A 25,115-nucleotide genomic window follows, 5' to 3' on the forward strand; every position below is an offset into this window, starting at 1 on the left:
CTGTTTACCTACAGTGATCTTTACAATACCAAAAACTGGTAATGGATTTAATTTAAAAAAAAGTTGAAGTGATTAAGCAAAGTATAGCATATTTAGTCAATGGAAATTAAGCAAGTAGTTTAATATGTTAACATTTTAACAGAGACCAGACTGTAACATGGATGCTTGTTATAATGTTTTTATTTAAATAGTTATATAAATATATAATTGTGTCTGTGTATATATGTATACACCACCTGACCCCCCTCACCGTCAACAGGAAAAAAAAAGCCTAAGCCTAACAAAACCCTAAATTAAAATGTGAGGGTTTAATTTGGTGTTGGGGCTGTGAGTGACTCCCCTTTCTCTACTGTGTTTCCACTGCTCCATAATGAGAATGCACTTTTAATAACGAGAAAAATCATCAACAGTAAATCATCAAAAAGAGCAGAGCGGAGAGGAACAGCATGCAGACACATTCTACATCAGCCTGGGTGAAGCAACACTTACTGTAAACTGTTCAATGTCTCTCTCCAGGCCCACATTCGGCAGATCGGGCATCATGTGAGCCACAACTTTGAATCCAGAGTCTTTGGCCAGGTGAAATGACTCGCACACTGCCTTCACAGTGTGGCCCCTGAGGAAAGAAAATCCACTACGTGTTACACAAATAAATGGGCAACAAGGTTCATACAAGGAACAGAGGAAAGACAATCTCTGAGACAGATAATGAGGAATAGTATGGTTGGGGAAAAGAAAAATCTCAAAGTCTTTTTTACATCTCCACCTCTGAGAAAGTCTGGAATAATTTTTTTTTAAAGTGAGAAGTGGGGAGGCAGAGTGACAGACTCCCACATGTGCCCTGGGATCCACCCAGAAAGCCCACTAGAGGTGGATGCTCTGCCCATCTGGGGCTGCTGCTCCACTGCTTGGCAACTGAGCTATTTTAGCACCTGCGGGAAGGCCACGGGGCCATTCTCAGTACCTGGGGCCAACTTGCTCCAACTGAACCACGGCTGCAGGAGGAGAAGAGAGAGAGACAGGGTGAGGAGAAGGGGTGGAGAAGCAAATGGTTGCTTCTCCTGTGTGCCCCGACTGGGAAGCAAACCCGTGACATCCATAAGCCGGGCTGATGCTCTACCACTGAGCCAACTGGCTAGGACCAAGTAAATCATTTTTACCTGAGATATGTCTCAGAAATTGTCCTATGCACTACTCAAAATTCTGACACGAAAATTACTTGGTTTAGCATCATCAGGCAAGATAAGCTTACAAATGTAAATATCTAAGTTAAAAACCAGAATAATGGGCTCAAAACCATGCAGGAGCAACATCTTATTAATTTATTTTCTTTTAAAATCTTTTGAAACGAGAGAGAAAAAGATACACACACACCTATATACAAAATAGATTTCACTCTGGTGGGTGGGACGGTCCTCCCTTTGAGTAGTACGAACGTTCATGTACATCCTCATTCAAAGAGTTAAAAAATTAAGGAGAATGATTTAGTGACAAGGCAGAACCATTTGGGGCCAGCTGATTAATCATCTTAACAATCCAGTGCCACATTCAAGTAGGAAGCAAGCCTTAACAAGAGTTGAAGACTGAAGCCCTGTGTCAATTCTTTCACCAAAAACGTTCCCATTCATCACAAAACAAAACAATCCTAGAGACCACAGACTCCATCTCACTCTGGACATTCTCATCCACCTCTGCGGCTTCACTTCCAATCTCTTTTTGCTTATTAAGTTCCCAATTCATATGACTAGGTTAGGCCTCTCTCCTGATACCACACCCAAATAGCTAGTACTCTAAGTTGCACTGTGCAATACTGTAGTTCCAATGTGGTTATTCAAGTTTATATTTAAGTTAATTAAAATGAAAAATTCAGTTCCTCAGTTGCACTATCATATCAGAGAGCTACAGCGTAAAACAGTTCTACCACTGCAGAATGTTCTATAGGATGGCCTGGCTCTAAAGCAGGGGTCTCCAAACTTTTACACAGGGGGCCAGTTCACTGTCCCTCAGACCATTGGAGGGCTGCCAAATACAGTGGTCCTCTCACTGACCACCAATGAAAGAGGTGCCCCTTCCAGAAGTGCAGTGGGGGCTGGATAAATGGCCTCAGGGGACCGCATTGCGGCCCGTGGGCCGTAGTTTGGGGACGCCTGCTAAAGCAAACCTTCAACTGTATGTTTCACAGTATCTAAAATGAAACATATTCCCTCCAAGCCTCTTCTTCCACCCATTCTTACCCCCATTTCCACTCAGTCACCAAACACTGTCATTCAATTTTCACGGCATCATTTCTTGCTTAAATCACTGCAACAGCCTCTTAACTGGGTTTCCTTATAGTTTGTTCTACTTAACTCCTCCCATTACTGTGCTCCCCATAAAGTGATCTTTATAAAACGCAAGTATGCTCATATCACAACTGAGCTTACAACTCGTCCCTGGATTAAAGCCCAGACTCCCTGGCCTGATGTCTAAGGCTCCTCCAATCTGGCCCTCTGCCCACCTTTTCAACTTCACCTCTTACCACTTTCCAAACCCACCTCCAACCAAACTAAACCGCTCCAACTCCCTAACTGTGTGTGCGTGCGCTCCATGCTCCTGTCCTCAGCAGTTTGCTCATATTTTTCTTTCTGCCTAAAGCAATTTTCCCCTTACCCACTTAACTCACACTCTTCCTATAAATTAGATGTCAGTGGTGCCATTTTCTTCAGAAAGCTCCTAACTTTTCAAGAGGCTCTCCTCATCTCCGCAGCCTCTCTAGAGCAGCCCCCCATTACGGCTGCAGCCCAGCCAGGGTTCCCACTAGTCTTTCATGACAAAAATGAATTCTATTTAGGTTAACTTTTCTCAAGCTGACATCCATCAGATTCTGCCCTGTGCTCAAAAATATTCATTAAACCTCAAGTATCTAAAGGAAAGACTCTACCCTCCTTCGCCTTTCATGTGTTATCTTGTCTCAACTCGGTGATACAGTGCTAGAGGGAAGAGAATGTCACATGGCTCTACTAGACTGACTATATTTAGTTCCGTCTGCACACCCCCAGATTTCTCCAAGTTGTACACACTGCCTCACCAACCTTTCTCTCACTACCCTGTCAACTGGCATCTGCTTCACAGAACTAATTTCTTAAATCTCACCCGGCCTTCTTCCCTATTCCAACCCTTCTTTGTTCCCAACTCCTGCCTTCTCTCCTGCTTTCACTACATACTGACCTTGAGCCCTGCCTTCTGTTTTCCCTTTAGGAAAGGAAGTCTGTGACTAAGACTCGGAAGAAGTATAAGCATGTGGATGGGCAACGGGAAAAGAGCCAGTAGAGAAAGACTGAGAGTCTAGGAAAGAGGATGGAATTAAGAGCACAGATATAAAAATGACTCTAAAAGGATAAATGCTGAACCTCCTTCTCTAAGAATGGTAGGAAGATGGAGAAATCAGTACAAACAGCGGTATAACCGGTGGGAGTACAGGAAGTCTGTGCAAGGTCATTTGCCACCAACATACCTGTTGGTATCTCTGGCCACATCTTCATAGACACTCTGCACCCCAATCTCCAGCCTGGTACAGCCATAGGTCAGCATGTCACTTAAATGCCGCTTCATGCAATAGTCAGGTCTGGTCTCAATAGTAATTCCAATGCACTTTGTGAGGCTCCTCTCAGAATACCTGTGGAGCAAATCTAACAGTGAGCAACCTGCCCAGCTTTAGGACGTTTCCTCTTATGTAAAGGACTGTCTTATCTTTGTCCTTCCAGTAGAAGACAGTGGTTAAGAGCATGGGCTTTGGAGTCAGATTGTCAGGATTGAAATCCTGGCTCTGCTGCTTCCTAACTATGCAAACAGGAATGCTGTCGACCTCTCTGTGCAGCTTCATTATCTGCACACAGAGGAGAACAGTACCTACGCCTCACAGACCTGACGTGACTGAACCAGCACACAGTATGTTATCATCACCATGATCATAATTCTTCTTCTGCAGAATGCTGCAAACATAATCTCCTTAAAAGCAGTGATTTCAACTGTGAAAGTCCTGTTTTTCAATTCTTAGCAATGATTTTTCATGTAAGTGAAAACCATCTGCATAATTTATTTCCCATTCTATATTCTTTTCATGTTAAATACAAAAAAATGAGGGGTAAAGGGATGTATAATTATCAGAGGCATAATTTAGGTAAAATATCTTCTATATACCGAAAAAATAAAGAACGTCTTTCTGCCAAGCCTATTAATCTTAGCAGTGATTTACAAAATTAGGAATATTTTTTTCTCTTTCACTAAAACTATATATCGGAATAGTGTGCATAACTTTAGATCCAAGCTGCTTGAGTTAATGACCTTAATGCTGGCCAAAACCCCAGATAAATAAAAATGACTTGCTAAGGGGGCTGTTGATGTGAGAGGACAGGAACTAATATTTAGAGGCCACAGTGGCCAAGCACTGTGCTATACACTCCACACACACCAAATGCTCCTATCAGCTCAATGAAGTGTCTTATTATGTCCATTTTACAGATGAAGAAACTGAAATTCAAAGGGATTAAATACTTTGTCCCAGGGCACACAGCTCATAAAATCCAAGTCAGGATATGCAGTTGGGTCCATCTGACTTGTTCTGGATTTCATCTTATCACGCTGCTCACACAATTCAGCATTGGACATCAGATTTCTCTCCTTTTCAATTTTTCAAATTTCCTAGAACCCAATATAATGCACCCTTTCCTCAACTTTCTCAGTTCTTTGGGGAGGGGGTGAGGGAAGCCTCTTTTGGCCATTACATTTAATTTCCTTTGCACAATGACATATGACAAAAATTACTTACCTTCTTCGGGTATCAATATTATATTGGTAAAAATATTTTTTTAAATTAAAACAAATGCATATATTATGAAGAAAGCAAAATATAAGAAGGTTGATTAAAAAAGCCAAAAAGCAGAAAACTCAGTATATTTAATTAGGTAAAGGAGATGATCTTAGAATCAGACATTCCAAAATTGTGTCACAAACCTTCCTATTAATCAGTATTTTTCTAAAGTCTACAGTATTTCTTAAAGGATGCCGTGAAGTCAGCAAGGTCAGCAGCACAACAGCACCATGCACCAATGGGAAAAAAGTCAGAGGGTACGCAATCGCACAAATGGGAATGTGTCTAGAGGAAAGTGAAAATTCACCAGCTAAGCTTTCCATTGCACAGCTCATCAAAGGCCCAACCAAGACAGACAGAAGAAGCTGCTGCAAGGATGATAAAGTCTCTTCATAAGTAGACAGAATACAGTAGAGGGCAGGGGTAGTCAACCTTTTTATATCTGCCGCCCACTTTGTATCTCTGTTAGTAGTACAATTTTCTAACTGCCCACCAGTTCCACAGTAACGGTGATTTATAAAGTAGGGAAGTAACTTTACTTTATAAAATTTATAAAGCAGAGTAAAAGCAAGTTAAAGCATATAATAATAATCACTTACCAAGTACTTTATGTCGGATTTTCGCTAAGTTTGGCAGAATAAATCTTTATAAAACAACTTACTATAGTTAAATCTATCTTTTTATTTATACTTTGGTTGCTCCGCTACCACCCACCATGAAAGCTGGAATGCCCACTAGTGGGCGGTAGGGACCAGGTTGACTACCACTGGTATAGGGCATAAAGAAAAATTTTATTTTCAAATAATAGTTTAACTCCATTTCAAAAATGTCTTTCTTCTGGGGGAAATATCATTACCTTTGCAGGAGCAGCAATGGAGAAATAAAAAATAATTCAAGATTTAAAATGCCAATATTTTATTTATAAAAAGCTTTTATCATTATTTTCATTTGAAAATCAATAAGCAGAAATTCTTATCAAATTTGAACATCAAAGACAATTAAGGCCCTGGCCAGTTGGCTCAGTGGTAGAGTGTCGGCTTGGCGTGTGAAAGTCCCAGGTTTGATTCCCAGCCCAGGCACACAGGAGGGGCGCCCATATGTTTCTCTACCCCTCCCCCTATCCTTCCTCTCTGTCTCTCTCTTCCTCTCACACAGCCAAGGCTCCATTGGAGCAAAGTTGGCCTGAGTATTGAGGATGGCTTCATCATCTCCGCCTAAGGTGCTTGATTGGCTCCAGTTGCAATGGAGCGGCGGCCCAGATGGGCAGAGCATTGCCACCTAGTGGGCATACAGGTGGATCTCTCCGCCTCCCTGCTTCTCACTTCAGAGAAAAAAAAAACACGAAAAACAATTAAGTACTTTCCTAAAGAACAAAGTATAAGGTCATCTTTCTTACAAGATCACTGTGGGGTTTTTTTTCCTTTTATTCAGTGAAAGGAGGGGAGGCAGAGACAGACTCCCACATGTGCCCCTACTAGAATCCACCTGATAAGCCCACTAGGGGGTGATGCTCTGCCCAACTGGGGTGTTGCTCCATTGCTCAGCAATGGAGCTCTTCTTAGCACGTGAGGTGGAGGCCATGGAGTCCTCCTCAGCGCCTGGGTGAACTTGCTCCAATTGAGTCATGGCTGCAGGAGTGGAAGGGAGGAGGAGGAGGAAGAGGAAGAGGAAGAGAGAGGGAGGAAAAGGGAGAGGGGGAGAGAGGAAGAGAGGGGGGGAGAGAGGAAGAAGAAGAGAGGGGGAGAGGAAAAGAGGAGGAGAATAACAGAGAGGGAAAGGAAAAGAGAGGGAGAGAGGAAAAGGGAGAGAGAGGAAAAGGAAGAGAGAAATAAGAGGGGGAGAGATGGAGAAGCAGATAGGTGCTTCTCTTATGTGCCCTGACCAGGAATCAAACCCTGGACCTCCACACACTGACTGGGCCAACACTTTACCACTGAGCTAACCTGCCAGGACCAGATTACTGAATTTTTATTAGATTTTTTTGGTTAATGTCATATTTAGTCCTACATATTACTAAATATGCCTCTTCATTAAACAGATATAGAGACAGCAGTATGATTATTTAAAATGAAAATACGTTCCTATAGGTTTTTGAGTTATCTAAGTATAAATTTGGGCTGATAATGTATAGCTTGCCATAATCATCCGTTATCAATAGACAGTCATCCAACAGTGTGGCTATCCTTTAGAACCAAGTTCAACTCCAATAACTTTCCAAGGCCCACAGACTTTGTAAGTTCTTAGGCATCTAGGAAATGTACCAAACATGATCCTACCCTGACCTTAAGCTGCTAAGAATCTAAGTCAAGGCTTGTACCCAGGCCTTATGATTCCAATTTTATTGCTCTTTCTGGGAGGTGCTGCAGTCTTAAATGCCTCTCCCCACCAGTGTGAGACTGTTGAATCCTACTTTTCTGTATATCTTAGGAGGTACATCAACTATAAAAGATGCTAATGTTCTCTGCAAAGTATAACTTAAGCCATAATTTATGTTGACAGCATTTTTTTTTATAAGGGGTGGTGGTAGTGGGAATTGGACAATAACCTGTTAATTTAAAAGCCAACAAAAATCAAATGCTATCCAACCTTCAAAAGATAGCTTAAAACTCCATTTCTCATCCCACGACACCTCAGCACCTCTCAGTAACAACTCTGTGCTCCTCCTGTTCCCAAAGCACTTTGCCCATGCTATATAAATATAGTTTGCCTCATTATTTGTGGACATGTCTATTTCTCAATTTCACAGGAAACTCCTGGAAGGATACTGCGTAAGGGCTTCAGCACTAAAATCATTTCTTCAATATAAAAAAAATACAGATATGAACACATGAATTAGGCCTAACTGAGAATAAGGGGTGGGTCTCTCTTTACTCCCAGGGAAGCCTCTAGATAATTCCACTGCTTACCTTCCATCCTGCAAACAATCAACCCTAGAAATACCTAGCACTAGGTCAGGTATTCTCCAGGAAGTAGAAAGACAACAGTTCTTGTCCCAGACATGCTTAACAACCTAGCGGTAGGGATAAGACACGCAGGTAAAACCAAGGGCCACTTAAGAACAAAGCTAGAAGTGGCAGAAAAATGGATATAAATTACTGCTTGTGAGGTATACTTCTATTTCTGAAAGGAAGACCGGGCCTCTAAATGTGATCTCACCGACTCACTGCTCTAAGGGACACTGAGGGAATACAGCACATCGAATGTCAGTCTCTCTAAAATCTTCTGGAAGCTCTTTTTTGATCGACTTCAAGAAGGCTATGGCATCAAAGAACACTTCGCATTACTATCAATATGCTGTAGTCCTCTTTAAAAACCTGTCATTAAAGAAGTTGGATGTGCCTTAGTCAAGTCCAATGTGAAACCTCACTAGAGCTCTTAGGCCCAAATTCCTGAAAGACTTATGGATATCTCTCTACATCAAACTTAATCTGCTTAAACCAAACTGAAAAGTAAATAATAATGGTAAATGTGATTTACCATTATTAAATTAAAAAATTAAAGTGAACAAAATTAAAGTAGATAATAAAATATTATCTTTCATTAGTCACAATGTATACAACTCTTTTCTGCATCTAAAGCCACAAAATGAGAGATTTGTGTGTGCGTGTGTGTCACATACACATCACTTTTTTTTTTTTTAATTTTACTAGGGTGACATCAATAAATCAGGGTACATATGTTCAAGGAAAACATGTCCAGGTTATCTTGTCAATCAACTATGTTACTTATCCATCACCCAAAGTCAGATTGTCCTCTGTCACCTTCTATCTAGTTTTCCCTGTGCCCCTCCCCCTCCCCCTCCCCCTCTCCCCTCTCCTCCCTCCCCCAGTAACCACCACACTCTTATCAATGTCTCTTAGTCTAGCTTTTATATCCCACCTACGTATGGAATAATGCAGTTCCTGGATTTTTCTGATTTACTTATTTCACTTCGTATCATGTTATCAAGATCCCACTATTTTGCTGTAAATGATCCGATGTCATCATTTCTTATGGCTGAGTAGTATTCCATAGTATATATGTGCCACATCTTCTTTATCCAGTCATCTATTGATGGGCTTTTTGGTTGTTTCCATGTCCTGGCCACTGTGAACAATGCTGTAATGAACATGGGGCTGCATGTGTCTTTACGTATCAATGTTTCTGAGTTTTGGGGGTATATACCCAGTAGAGGGATTGCTGGGTCATAAGGTAGTTCTATTTTCAGTTTTTTGAGGAACCACCATACTTTGTACTACTTGACATTCCCACCAACAGTGAATGAGGGTTCCTTTTTCTCCACAGCCTCTCCAACATTTGCTATTACCTGTCTTGTTAATAATAGCTAATCTAACAGGTGTGAGGTGGTATCTCATTGCAGTTTTGACTTGCATTTCTCTAATAAGTGAGAGGAGGGGAGATAGTGAGACAGATTCTCACATGCGCCCCGACTGGGATACCTCCAGCAACCCAGAAGGGGGCCAATGCTCGAATCAACGGTAATCCTCAGTGCCTGGGGCCAACAACTGAACCACCTGAGCCACTGACTGCTATAGGGGAAGAGAGAGAGAGAAGGGGGAGATCGCTTCTCCTGTGTACCCTGACCGGGGATAGAATTCAGGACATCTGCACGCCGGGCCTATGCTCTATCCACTGAGCCAACCAGCCAGGGCAAACAAGTAAGAGACTTCATAAACTACTTTGTACAGCCAAAGATTTGCTTGACCTGTTATATAATATCTGGGGTTACTGGTGAGAGTCCTAAGAAAGAGTACTAGAGTACACATTTTCCCCCTGTAACCATGTCTAGAAAATATCTCAAACTTTTATGTTCTCTCCAAAACTGTGCTAGTGATTTTATATAGACTTAAGAATGACTGAACTGAATGTTAATGTTTGGTGTTTTTAAGGATTAAAATACACCCCCCCCCCCCCCGGCCTTTTCTTTTGAGATGGTCAAGTTTGTTTCCTGGATATTGGTAGTTATGCCAAGAAGGCCTATAAAATAAAATATTCTGCCCAACACAAGCTATAGCAACAGAGAAATAGCATTTTGATTTTTCAGTGAGTACTACCTATGAAAAACTAAACTGGTAACACTGCAGCTTAGGGACTCTTTCATGCTAGTTGACAAGGTTTAATATATATGAAAAACAACCTATAACATTTTGAGTTTTGATTCTTTCAATAGCTGAAAAGAATGCTACAATTTTATACTACTCATTAGACAGCTAAAGAACCAACAGCAATATACTACTAATAGAAAGGGGGGGAAATCACAGTTATTATGCATTCTTTTACTATTATATTCACATTAAAATGTAAGTGCTATCTACATAAATGCATTATGAAAAATTTCCATTGTCAGAAAGTGACTGCTAGATGAAAAATAACTTGAAAACACATATTTTAGATAAAAATTCTCATTCCAATACAGATCTTCAAATCACAGACTGTCAGAGAAAAAAGTAATTTTAGAGATAATCTAGTTCCACTCTGCTACATTCACAGATGGAGAAACTAAAGCATAGTAAAGTGGCTTCAACCAGGTCATAACGTAAGTTAATAACAGAGGGAGTGTGGAGCCTGCGTTTCTTTTTTTTTTTTTTTTTGTATTTTTCTGAAGCTGGAAACGGGGAGAGACAGTCCGACAGACTCCCACATGTGCCCGACAGGGATCCACCCGGCACGCCCACCAGGGGGCGACGCTCTGCCCACCAGGGGGCAATGCTCTGCCCCTCCGGGCGTAGCTCTGTTGCGACCAGAGCTACTCCAGCGCCTGGGGCAGAGGCCAAGGAGCCATCCCCAGCGCCCGGGCCATCTTTGCTCCAATGGAGCCTTGGCTGCGGGAGGGGAAGAGAGAGACAGAGAGGAAGGAGGGGGGAGGGGTGGAGAAGCAAATGGGCGCTTCTCCTGTGTGCCCTGGCTGGGAATCGAACCCAGGACTTCTGCACACCAGGCTGACGCTCTACCACTGAGCCAACCGGCCAGGGCCAAGCCTGCGTTTCTTGATTCTCACTACACAGTTCTTTCCAGGGCATTCACTCAGCAACATGTCTAAACCTCATCTATCCTCAAGGCGTTGTACTAGATATATGGGATCCTCTCTCTAAGAAGGCATGCCCTTAAAGGATATAAAAAAAATGCATTATACAAATTTAGACAATAACAGTATTAACTAAAACTATTATTCTTGGCTACTGACAAGACCAAAGGGAGGGGTGATTAAACTGGTAGATGAAAATACAATTGCATCAATAATTGCAATAAGTGTTAACAATTAAGAGGCAGACATTGTAAAAATGGATTTAAAAAATACTGATAAGACCCATCTACTATAGATTGCTATTTGCAAGAAACCCATTCTCAATTTAGAGACACATATGGGTAGAAGAAGTAAATGGGTGGAAAAAATATACACAGGAAAAACAGTAAGCACATGAATGCTGTAATGGCTCACATCAAATAAAGCAGGGGTCCCCAAACGTTTTACACAAGGGGCCAGTTCACTGTCCCTCAGACTGTTGGATGGCCGGACTATAAAAAAACCTATGAACAAATCCCTATGCACACTGCACATATCTTATTTTAAAGTAAAAACAAAACGGGAACAAATACAATATTTAAAATAAAGTACAAGTAAATTGAAATCAACAAACTGACCAGTATTTCAATGGGAACTGTGCTCCTCTCACTGACCACCAATGAAAGAGGTGCCCCTTCTAGAAGTGCAGCGAGGGCCAGATAAATGGCCTCAGGGGGCCGCAGTTTGGGAACCCCTGAAATAAAGTAACTTCAGGGATAAAGGGCATTCCATAATGATATAAAACTCATACATCAGAAAAACATAGCAATCACATGTATATATATATACATATATACTAGACAGAAGAAAAAAAAACCCCAAGGACAATCTGAACAACTGTCAATCACCTTGATTTAACTGATAGCTATAGAATATTACATCCAACAACTAAAGAATACACATTCTTGGCCTGTGGTGGCACAGTGGATAAAAGCATCGACCTGGAATGCTGAGGTCGCCGGTTCGAAACCCTGGGCTTGCCTGGTCAAGGCACATATGGGAGTTGATGCTTCATGCTCCTCCCCCCTTCTCTCTCTGTCTCTTTCTCTCCTCTCTTCAAAATGAATAAAAAAAAATCTTAAAAAAAAAAAAAAAAAGAATACACATTCTTGCAAACGTACATATAATATGTTTACCAAGAGACACGCTATATGTCAGGTCACAAAGTTTTTCTTACTAAAAAACTCCATTTTTTGGATATTTGAAAATTAAACAACCCATTTCTATATACTCTGTGGGTCAAAATACAAAGAGTTTTAGAAAACATTTTGAATTGAACAATAATTAAAATGCAACATATCAAAATGTGTGGAATTCAACTGAAACAGTCGTGAGAGGAAACCTTAAAGCTTTCTTCACATTAGCAAAGAAAAATGTCTATAATGATGGCCAAACGTCTGTACCTTACTTGGTCAAAAAAGAAGAGCAAAGTAAACCCAAAGAAAGTAGAAGATAAAAATAAAAGCAGAAAACAATGGATATAAACAAAAGCAAAAATTCTCTAAAAAGAACAAAATTGATAAACATCTAATTAATCAAGAAAAAAAGAGACTATAGAGCACCAATATCAGGATTGTAAGAGGGGTGATCACAACCATTTTAGAGACATTAAAAGCATAATAAGGAATATTACTAACAGCTTAACACCAAAAGCTTGCCAACTTGAAACAGACAAATCCCTTGGAAAATATAAGTCAACCAAAATGGACACAGATAAAACAGAAAATTTGCATATCCTTGAATCTGTTAGAGATGCTGAATTAATCATCTAAAGCCCTCCCACAAAGAAAACTTCAGTCTTGGATAGGTTCACTGGTGAGTCCTTGCAGACATTCATGGAAGAAATAACATTTATCTCCTGAACTCTTTCAGAAAACAGGAATTTCCCAAGTTGTTCACGGGGCTGGTACAACACTAACACCAAAACCTGACAAAGAAATAATAAACAAGGAAATTACAGACCACCATCCTTCACGAACACATACACAAAATGCTTTGCCAAGTATCAGCAAGTTGAACCCAATGATATACAAAAAGGATAATACATTATGACCAAATAGGGTTTATCCTAGGAATACAAGGTTAACTGGACATTAAAAAAAACAAACAAAAATAAAACAACCAAAGTAACCTACATTATCAGGATAAAGAAGAAAAATCATTTAGTATTTAAATAGGTGCAGAGAAAACGTGATCATTTAATTAGATGAAACAAAATTAGACAAATGAGGTAATGATAAAATTTCTCTTCAATCTACAAAAAAAAACCCTACAAGCTAAACTGTACTTAATACTAAAACATTAAGTTTTTCCTGTATTGTTGGGAAAAGACAGAGGTCCATTCTCACTACTTCTATAGACTTAATATTGTACTGAATGTCAGCCACCGCATTAAGGCAAGAAAAAGAAAAGTAGGCAAACCCAAAAGGAAAAATTAAAATGCACTGTATTTTCCCTTCTTTATTGCATGATTGTTTATGAAATCTTAGCAGATTTACAAAAACAACTTTCAGAACGAAGTAATAAATTTCCTAAAGCCATAAAATATTAGGTGAATATACAAAAATCAACTGTATCTATATACAGACAGCTCTCTGTATCCATAGTTCTACATATGCAGATTCAACCAACTGTAGATCAAAAAATATTTGAAAAAAAAATGTTACCCTGTTGCTGACATGTACGATGTAGTTAGGCTTAGGAAGGTTACGGACCATGTACAGACTTTCTTTTCTTGTTATTACTCCCTAAACAATACAGTGTAACATCTGTTTAAATATTTAAATAGCATTTACACTGTATTAAACATTGTAAGTATATGGGAAGGATGATTTAAAGTATGAGAAAATGTGCATAGGTCATATGCAAATACCATGCCGTTTTATATAAGGAGTTGAGCACCTGTGGGTTTTGGTGCCACAGAGGTGTCCTGGAACCACTCCTCTGTGGATACCAGGGAGCAACAATTTAAAAGTTTCATTTTCTATAGCATCAACAAACATACCTTGGAATAATTTAAACAAAAAGTTCACAGTAGTTCTACACTGACTATTGCTGTGAGAAATTAAATAAAACCTAAGTAAACAAGGAAAGAAACTATGTTCGTGGATTGAAGACATTATTGTTAAATGGTCAATTTTTTCCAAATCATTCTGAAGTTTTAAAACAATCCCAATCTCATCACACTCTAACAGAAACCAACAACCTAATTCTAAACTCCATATAGAAATACAAGGAACCTAACATATCCAAAGCAATCTTGAAAACCAATGATGGGAGATTTACACTATTTGATTTCAAGATTCACTATAAAGTTTACAGTAATCAAGATAGTAAGGTACTGTCATAAGGACTGAAAAACAGATCAATGGAATAGAAGAGAGCCCAATTTCATTTTTACACAATTGATTTTTGATAAAGGTGCCAACACAATCTATGTGGGAAATTTTTAAAGTAGTGATGTTGAAACAATTAGATATCTATATGAGAGAAAAAGAAACATGGCTCCTACCTCAAACTACACATAAAAGTTAATTCAAGATGGATTACAAGCCTAAATAAGAAAGCTAGCTATAAAAACTAGAAGCAGAAGAAAGCACGGAAGAATATCTTCTTGCCTCGGGAGAAGGCAAAAGTTTATTAGAGACAATACAAGAGCAATACTATGCAAGAAAAAAACTGCTAAATTAGATTTTATCAAAATAAAGTTTCTGCTCAAAGATTATCATTAACATAATGAATAGTCAAGCCACAGACTGGGTTTTCCTATTTGCAAAATGGAGATCCAACAAAGGGCTGCTATTGAGGATGTATTTAATAGCTAAATTAAGAATATGAAGATTTTAAAACACTTCAAAAAGAAAATATACTGAGGCCCTGGCCGGTTGGCTCAGCGGTAGAGCGTCGGCCTAGCGTGCGGAGGACCCGGGTTCGATTCCCGGCCAGGGCACACAGGAGAAGCGCCCATTTGCTTCTCCACCCCTCCGCCACGCCTTCCTCTCTGTCTCTCTCTTCCCCTCCCGCAGCCAAGGCTCCACTGGAGCAAAAATGGCCCGGGCGCTGGGGATGGCTCTGTGGCCTCTGCCTCAGGCGCTAGAGTGGCTCTGGTCGCAATATGGACGCCCAGGATGGGCAGAGCATCGCCCCCTGGTGGGCAGAGCATCGCCCCATGGAGGGCGTGCCGCGTGGATCCCGGTCGGGTGCATGCGGGAGTCTGTCAGACTGTCTCTCCCTGTTTCCAGCTTCAGAAAAAATGCAAAAAAAAAAAAAAAAAAAAAAAAAAGAAAATATACTGAAAGCTTAAGCACATAATAAAATGCTCATGAAATGCTCAACATCATTAGAAAAATGCAAATCAAAACCGCAAAGAGATACCAGCACACACCCACTAGCACGGCTAATTAAAGAATGACAACACCATACGTTGGTGAGGATGTGGAACAACTGAATACTTAAATATTACTAGTAGGAGTACAAATGGTACAGTCACTTTGGAAAAATATCTGGCAGATTCTTGTAAAACTAAACATATGATGTAATAATTCCAGGTCCAGTTACTACCCAAGAGAAATAAATACATATATTCACAAAGACAAATATGTTCACTGAAATTTTATATGTAATGGCCACAAGCTGGAAACAGCCCAGTGTCCAACAACAAACAGAATAAACAAACTGTGCTCTATCGCACAATGGAATACTACTCAGCACTCAAAAGGTAACAACTACAGCAACACCCAACAATGTTGATCTCAAAATATTATGCTCAGTGAACAAAGCCTTACACAAAAAGTAAAGGCATACCTCCTTTTATTGCACTTCATGATATTGTGCTTTACAGATACTGCATCTTTTTGCAAAGCGAAGGTTTGTGGCAACCAGCTTCAAGTTGTCTATCAGCACCATTTTTCCAACAGGTTCAGATGATGGTTAGAATTTTTTGGCAATAAATTATTTTAATTACGGCAAAAACATAGTTCTGCAGACAAAATGCTAATGCAGATTTTTTTGGGAGGACAGAGAAAGGCAGGGAGAGGGACACGAACATCAAGCTGCTCCTGTATGTGCCCTGGCCAGGGAATCAAACCGGCAACCTCCATGCTCCCGGACAACGCTCCAACCAACTGAGCTATCTGGCCAGGGAGCTACTGCTGACTTAACAGACTACAGTATAATGCAAACATGACTTTTTATGAACTGAGAAATAAAAAAATTCACATGACTGGCTTTATTGCAATTATTATCTTACTGCGGTGGTCTGGAACCAAACCTGCAATATCTCTGAGGTCTGCCTGTATGTGTTGTATGGTTCCATTTACATCAAGTTCTAGAATAGGCAAAACAATTCTACAGAAGGGAAAGAAAATGAGAACAATGGCTGCCTGTTGGAGGGTACGGGTAAGAATTTACTGGGAAGGGGCATAAGGAAATGTTTTGGATGAAGGAAATGGTTTATATCTTAAGATTTTGTTGTTACCAGTATTTCCATTTGTTAGAGCTCATCAAATGATACACTTAAGATCTCTGCATCTCATTGTATGCATTATTAACTACAAAAGACACACACAGTGAACTAGTTAATGATGTGCATGATGATGTATTTGGGGAGAAGTACACCGAAGTCTGCAACTTACTTTGAAATACACCTCAAAAAAATAGAAAGAAAGAAAGAAAGAAAGAGACTGATGGATGGATAGAGGAATGGATAGTTGAATTATGTGATAAGCAAGTATTATAGAATACTATGTGTATGTCATGTTCACTAGAAAATTCTTTTAATTTTTGTTTGAAAAACTTTTTTATTTTATGTGAGAGGCGATGAAGCAGAGACAGACTCTCACATGTGCCCCAACTGGGATCCACCTGGCAAGCCTCTACCAGGCGATGCTCTGCCCACCTGGGACACTGCTCTGTTGCTCAGCAACCAAGCTATTTTAGCACCTGAGGTGAGGCCTTGGAGCCATACTCAGCATCCGGGGCCAACTTTGCTCAAACCATTTGAGCATGGCTGGGGCACAGGAAGAGCAAGAGTGCAAGAGAAAGAGATGGGGTGAAGAGGTGGTGTTGGGTAAACAAGTGTATTTAGGTTTGCTTGCTTGTATTTTGCATTGGTGTGTGTGTGTGTGTGTGTGTGTGTGTGTGTGTGTGTGTGTGTGGCCTGTGGAAGACTGCAGGTGTTTGCTCTCAGGGTGGCAGATGCAAATTGCCTGCCTCTATTGGGAGGGGCCATTGTTTGCTGGAGAAGGGTTTTTTCCCCCCAGCCTGTTTTGCTGGAGAGTCCAAAGGTGGGGGGGGGGGTTGCTGAGGGGCTTGGGAGCCCTGAGATTTCAGCCGGGCCTATTTGGCTGGGGAGTGATATTTTACTTGTGGGGGCCTATGAGTCCAGTGAATCCAAATTGATAAGGGGCTTAGGAGCCCATTTTAGAAAAGGGAAGCAGTCTTCCCTGCCTGTTTACTCGTCCACCATTACCAGACTTTAATAAACTGAATGGCCCACCATTTTCTGGCTCCACTGTGTCTTTACCATCTGTCCAAATCCAATGTGAGCCTGCGTGGCCATGGCAGCGGCCACTGGCCTTAAGGGTGGAGAAGCAAATGGAGGTTTCTCCTGTGTGCCCTGACTGGGAATTGAACCCGGGACTTCCACATGCTGGGCTGATGCTCTACCACTGAGCCAACCGGCCAGGGCCAAACAACTTATGATTTTAAGATGACTAAGACTATATCCTAGGTTAGGCTGCTGCTGCTAAGGATCCTGTCACCTATAAAAATCTGGTTGACCAAGGGAGGAAGTAAAAGTGGTCAATGCATCAAGTGAGTGAAAGGGAAGTATTAGAGCCAAAGTCCAGAAACGCCAGAGGTTCTGGAGCCTGACAGAAATAAGGCCCAGGACAGCCAGGCGGGAGACAGTCACTTCCAGACATTCTTAGGCTGCCTTTACTTGTTGCATAACCCTGCAAATCTATGAAACTGTCTTCTGGGCTGGGTACCCAGCATCTCCAGCACTTCAGCTTTTCTTATTATTGAAGGATTCAAAGTCATTGATCACAGTGGGAGGGGAGAGGAAGGACCGGAAATGAATTTAAAATTCCACAGGGAGAAGGAATGACTCACTCACTTCTTGATGGGTAACTACCCTTTTAAACTGCATCCTGTGAAAACAGCCAAGGAGCATTCAAGATTGACTGTAACACTGCTTCTGGGCAGGACTGATTAAAAAGGAATAGAACTATTTTAAAAGGTTGTTCTGAGTTATTTGGCAACATTTGCATTCTGGTGAATGTGTGACTCAGATCCCACTGCTAGCTTTCATCTACAGAGCTATGACTTTTAGAGGACAATAGTCACCAATCATTGTTGCTCTCTGGAGACAATTGAGGAGTCTCAGTCTAGCTGATAGCAATCAGTGATTAGCACTGTGCTTGATTTAATAAGCCTTCACAGAAACCTTACCTGCTTTGTCCTTAAATCTCTGTTCAGCCTTCCCATTTTTCCATCTGCAAGAACAAAACATACTTCTTGCTACTGACTTGCCATAATAATAACTATGTTCACCTTTTCCTTACTCTAATTTTTAATCTTTTAAATAAAAAAAACTTTAATCAGATTAGATACATGACAATAAATCAGGGACACGAGTTAACTCTAATATGAACAGACTCTTAACCTTAAACATTGCTGACTCATCTGTCACAATATGTAATTTTTAACTGGATATAAAATTAATCTTTTAAATAAAAGTCTCAGCTAAGCCAATGAAATTATTATATCTGTGTAGTTAGAAAGCAAAAACAACTAGTATCAATTAACAGAAGAAATATGAAGTTCGTCACTCTCCATCTGAGAGGTCAGCAAGCTGGTAACCCAGCCAGTTTTCCTGAATACCCTCTGTGCAAGATAACACAGAACACAGTGGGTAAAGATCTCACCCAAAAATGTTGAAGAAAACACATTATGTCCAAAACACAGTATCTCTGGGCTATAATTTTTCGTAAAGATGTTAACACTGAAAATAGTTTTCTATGTCTCCAGTTTTATAGCACAAACCAGGCTTTCTTCAAATTATATGACATTTCCTTAAAAAACAAATACCACCTTTATTACAGGAAGTGGGTAGTAAAAATTTACCTCAATAAAGCAAACAAGATGCCACAAATTGGCTTTTTTTAGATTATCTCATAAAAGCATAGAGACTCGCAGAAAAAAGCAAAACACGTCAAGTATGGCTGGGCAGGATTTAGTGGAACATTTATATGGATGTTTTGTGGCTCCCAGATTGTAGTTTTATTACCTCCCAAGAGCCATTCATGAGATTTGTTGCAATGAAGACTCAGATCATATATAAATTTTTATGTGAAGCTAAGTGTTTGTTGCCCTCTTGAGGTAAACTGAGGAACAGAAAGAAAACAATGTTAGTTTTGCCTAGTGAAGTCCATTACAGAAAGAGGTTTTCTTCTCCAAAGGGCTTTTTCTACGTATTGTGACCTGAAACTAGCTAGTTGCAATATAAAACTCCGTTTTCACCCCAACAACAGAAAACTTACAAATATCACTAGGTACCAGAAGATTTCTACAAATATAAAGCTAAAATGTCACATGATAAATAAAGTAAATGTTTTTAAGGTTCAATTGACAAAAATAAGCCAGATGCATCCTAAAAATTCATTATGCAGCTCCTCAGTTGGTCTGGCTCATATGACTCAGGGGACCCAAACTGTAGACTGTGAAAAGCTTCGTGACAAACTTTTACAAGAGTTATGGGGAGGGGTAAGGGGAGGTAAGTCCAAGATATTTTTATAGCTCAATTCCATTTAATATCAAGGTGTGCAATACAAGAGTAGCTGCACTGGAAGAAAACAAACAAACAAGTATGTAATATGTAAGTGGGGGTAGAAAGATTTAATGGTCTTGACAGATTATCCTGCTAGGGAATTAACTGAAGTCAGTAACCCTCTGAGGTACTGTTCCAATTCCACTGTCATGGGGCTGTGAACTAATTAAGGTTGTTTTCCCTCAAATTCCTTTTATTCTAAGCTATCATCTGATTCTCAGTATTATTAAGAAGAATGAGTTGGATTACATCATTATGCCTCTGAAGTTTGAAAAACTTCAGCGCTTTACTAATAAGCATGACTCATATTCATGAATGAGCAAGGTTTTAAATAAGCAATAAAAATAGGGTCACCATCTCACCCTGCTACTGAAGCCCCTGTGGGAGGAACAAAGCACACTGGCCAGCTGTTCCTGACAGCCTAGATTCATGGATACAGAATTAACCTGTCACATCAGCTAGAGGCAATCAACGCTGGTTGCTCACACACTCTCTTTACACAGGCCCCTTGAGCTACTGTTGATATTTACTTCAGCTTATGAAAAAGCCTATTCTTTCTTTTTGTTTTTCATTTTACAAATCCAAAGGAGAGTAAAAGAAGTTAAGGGGATCAGGGAAGCAGGAAGGGCACAAAAAGATGTTCCTAGCACCAATTCCTTAATTATTACCTATGAGCAGATAGTCCCCAAGTTTGTAATGCCAGCCCAGGCATCTTTTTTATAGCCTACCTGACACTCAACTGAATGTATCCTAGGCATTTTGAACTTAATCTTAAGAACAAAACAAAAAAACACAACTCTTGATTTTCTCCCACAAACCTGTTCTTTCCTCTTTTCCATCTCCATATGTGACAACACCCTTTATTCATTTCCCACAACCCAAATCAGAGTGTCACCCTTGATTCCTTCCTCTTTATTACTCCCAACCCAAATCAACATCAAACAGGCTCCAATCCATCTTCCACGCTCCACCATTACCATCTCCACCCTCATCAGAGCTAGGATAGATACAACAGTGTCCTATCTGGTTTCCCACTTTGACTCCTGTAACCCTCTAATCCAGCAATTTTCAACCGGTATACTTGAAGGATTTTTGAAATATACAATACCTGACTGCTTCGTCAGGGACACTGACCTCTTTTCCCTTATAGACTGTCAAATAAAAAAATAACAACAGTCAACCAACACAACAATAGCCACCTGGTGTAAATAAATCAAAATTATACCTATTTTTTTGTTAGATGGGCAAAAAATATATATTTTTGGGGTGGGCGTAGAATTCCAATGATTAGTTTGTGTGCCGTGAGATGAAAAAGGTAGAAAATTGCTGCTCTGATCCACTAACCAGACAACAGCCAGAATGACCTTCTTTATCACCCTGAGTATGTCACTCTCCTGCTCAGAACCACTCATCTACTTCCCACTGCATTTCAAAAAAAACTGTAACTCCTTCTAAGTATATATTATCTGGCTCACAGCTAACTTTCCAGCTCATCTCATGACATTTTATCCCTGTTCCCTGGGATCTATCTTGACCTCCTCTCTGTTCCTAGAATGCCCCAAGTTCTTCCCCATTTCAGGGCCTTTCTTTTATTTGTTCTGCTGTTGACCTGAGTCTTCTTTACACTTCAGGTCTCAGCGTGCATATCACTGCTTCGATTATAGAGAATAACCCTATTTACTCTCTAGCACAGGAGCCTTCGCCATCACAGCACTCACTGTTCACTGCTTGCTGAACTAAGAAAATGTGAGCACCATGAGGACAAGGACAGCACCCTCCTGATCACTAGGTCGTTCCCAGGGCCTGTAACAGCACACACACCTAGTGTGCCCTCAACAGACATTCAGTAAATAACAGGGGCTAGGATACACGAACTAGCCAGTAGTTCCAGAAACATCTGAAAAGAAAACCTATTTTCAGACTTTTGACTTCTTAAATCATTAAACTATACATAAAACTTTAGAATTCTTCTTGCTAAAATCTGAGATATGAGTTATCCAAAAAAATGCATAATTCCTTTGTTTTGTCAACTATAATCTGAAATGAAAAATCCCATTCATAAATTATTTAATAATTATTAAAAAGTTATTGATAAAATGGTTATTAAATAAGCTACTTGTTTTGTCAATTTTATAACAACTAAATATTTCAAGATTAAAAAAAAAAAGCACTGGGTACTTTTTATGTTTATTTTAATGATTTCAGAAAGACAGGAAGGGAAAGAGGGAGAAAGAGACAGGAACGTGGATCCGTTCCTAGAGGTGCGTGACCAGGAATTGAACCAGCAACCTCTGTGCTTTGAGACGACACACTCAAACCAACTGAGTTATGCGGCCAGGGCTCCAGTGCCCTTTCTAGATGGGCTGACTCAACAAGCCCAATCAAAACTAATCCTGCAGTTTAGATCAACCTAAGGCAGAAAAGATCTTCACAGTGATTTTGTAAACCACTTTTTCTGAGAATACAAATGTCAACAAAACATACCCACTTAAAAACAGAAGTAACTGTAAGAAAATGAAGGATGTATGAGATGATAAATTTTAAGGTTACTACAGTAATCATGTCATGATATATGCAGGTCAAATCATTATGCAATAAATCCTAAACATATATAGTGCTGTATGTCAGGATCTCAATAAAATTCATAAAAATGTATTTAACCTTATAACCATTAAAATGAAGTAAATAAAAAGAAGGAAATCTCGTTACCCACCCCTCCACAAAGAATTAGGAATGCAGATGTAGAGGCGAAGGAGGGTAAATTGACAACCACTTTGGAGAATACGATAAAATAAGGATTTCTTACTTGACTGCCTCGTAAATATTGTTGGAGGTATGCCCTGACAAGGCATCGTGTAAATTTCGAATAAAATAATCTCTGTATTCTTCTGGAAGGGCCATAAACGTTCCACCCATCACAATAAACTCCACTTTATCCACACTGTGACCAAGCTGTTTCAACTGAAAGACATCAATTCATCAGCATTAGAAAAGAGTCACTATCCTAAGAGGATATTGTAACTTTCTCATTTTATTTTGCAGCATTTTCATCAGTAGAGTTTAAAAATGAGAAACAAACATATTTAGCAAATACTGCAGATTAAAAAGACTCCAGAATCTGAAAAAAAATAATTGCAATTCAAATAAGGAGAGAATTAAAAATAATAAACAAGAAGCTTGATGGTCATTCCCAGAGTTGAAAAGAACTTTAAAAATAACAGACTATAAACTAGACAGCAGTAAAGGCAATTATAAACCACTATTTATCAATGACGTATTTTATGCCAGACTTTGTGGTTAGCCTTGGGGACAAAGAAAATAATTACATGCAACATAATCAAGACTTGATGCAGAAGAAAGAAAAACTAGATTAGAAACAAAAATTAAGAAAGCAGTTCTAAATTAAAACTTGAAAGTTTTAAATGAGTTGTGAAGACTCTGGACACAGGTGGCACCTCAAGCCTGCTTTCCAGCAAATAAAAAGAAAAACAAACGTCTGATTGAAACATACGATGTCTCTACTAGTAGGGATGCAATGATACAGATCTTTAATTTTTGTCAACTACAGTAATCCATGATTCTAATATTCAAAATCAGGTATTTAAATTTCTTGCCATTATCTTAGGCTTAAAAAAACTAGATTAAATACCTACCAAATAATGAACTTGAATTGAGGTACTATGTTAAGGATATGTCTACATTTCATATAGAAAAAAAGGTACCTTTTTAAATATTTGTTTCTGAAAATGGCAAATGATTCACACACAGCTTTATGTATACATATTTACATATACATATGCATAAACACATGTATATGCATATATATTTAAAATATCTATGTACATATCTGTGTATATATATATCAGGACTAAAAGAATATTTTATATCTATGGTTTACAAAGGATATACAACAAAATCATCCTGATATCTTTTTCAAAATATCTTGGCAGGACTCTAACCAGACTTAAACAGAACATCCAGAGTGAAGATCTGGCTTGTATTTTGAAAAAGTTAATTGGGTGATTCTAGCGATTTGTAGTTGAGAGAAAAAAAAGGAAAAAAAAAAGTACTATTCTATGGTCTTTTCTAAATCTTTTAAACCCATGCTCCTTTTTGGTAAATATAAACATAAAACGTTTTAAATAAATATAAATATCATGGCTGAAAAAGAAAGCAATGGTCAGTTTAGAACAACACACTTTTCCCAACTCTGTAGACTCCCGCCCCAGTGGGGTCCTCTTACAGCTGACCACCCTGATCCACAGAGGCCTGGGTGACAATGAAGTGGAGATCAGAGCTGGCTGCTGTTCACTAATAGTGAACAGCGCAATAAGCACAGAAGTGACATACTGACTAGGGTATGTGCTTTTGCCACTTGAGAGTCTGTGGTTGCCCTACTAGGTGTCACCATGAAACCACAGAGTGTTGACATTTTAAAATCTGGACAAGTTAGCCCTGGCCGGTTGGCTCAGCAGTAGAGCGTCGGCCTAGCGTGCGGAGGACCCGGGTTCGATTCCCGGCCAGGGCACACAGGAGAAGGGCCCACTTGCTTCTCCACCCCTCCGCCGCACTTTCCTCACTGTCTCTCTCTTCCCCTCCCGCAGCCAAGGCTCCATTGGAGCAAAGATGGCCCGGGCGCTGGGGATGGCTCTGTGGCCTCTGCCCCAGGCGCTAGAGTGGCTCTGGTCGCAACATGGCGACGCCCAGGATGGGCAGAGCATCGCCCCCTGGTGGGCAGAGCATCGCCCCTGGTGGGCGTGCTGGGTGTATCCCGATCGGGCGCATGCGGGAGTCTGTCTGACTGTCTCTCCCCGTTTCCAGCTTCAGAAAAATGAAAAAAAAAAAAAAAATCTGGACAAGTTTAAAATTGTAAAAACTGTAAAAATAGAACTGTATTAATGTTCAGAGTTCTTGAACAGAGCGAGGCCATTGATGCAGTACTTGTTTTTAATCAGTTATACTGAGGTATAAATTTACATACAATGAAACCAATTAATTTTAAGTGTAAGTGGAAGGGTTTTGATGTTCAGAGTTGTGTAAGCACCAGCACAATCATGATACAGAACAACTCCACACCACCATGGGTTCCTCAAATCCCCTATTCCTATTTCGGCAAACCAGCCACGGTACTCACTGGCTTAGGGAAGCTAAAATTCAGTCCACCCACCTATTGTCTAAGAGTGTCCACAAATCTACATTCCATAATTTCATACCATAAATGACTTTCTAGAAATTGAAAAAAAGTCCTAGAATATAAAACCTTTGAAGAAAATAATTGTCTCTAAAGAAAGTGGTATTTTTTACCTTGCTAGGTATTGCAAAACTGTCTCCTTCCTTCAGATGAATATTAAAAACTTACAGTGGGGAAAAAC

The 25,115-nt window shown here is 39.8% G+C and overlaps 1 protein-coding gene across 1 annotated transcript in view; it reads right to left on the minus strand.

Annotated features, from left to right (window-relative positions):
• ELP3 (elongator acetyltransferase complex subunit 3) overlaps positions 1-25,115 on the minus strand; it is a 98,270-nt gene that overhangs the window by 46,874 nt on the left and 26,281 nt on the right. Inside the window, exons 7-9 of the mRNA XM_066388501.1 lie at positions 22,550-22,704; positions 3,494-3,655; positions 490-616 (exon numbers count right to left, since the gene is read on the minus strand). Coding sequence (XP_066244598.1) covers positions 490-616; positions 3,494-3,655; positions 22,550-22,704 — 444 coding nt within the window. The remainder of the gene's footprint in view (positions 1-489; positions 617-3,493; positions 3,656-22,549; positions 22,705-25,115) is intronic.

Source organism: Saccopteryx leptura, chromosome 1 (assembly GCF_036850995.1).
Source record: "Saccopteryx leptura isolate mSacLep1 chromosome 1, mSacLep1_pri_phased_curated, whole genome shotgun sequence".
NCBI lineage: Eukaryota > Metazoa > Chordata > Mammalia > Chiroptera > Emballonuridae > Saccopteryx > Saccopteryx leptura.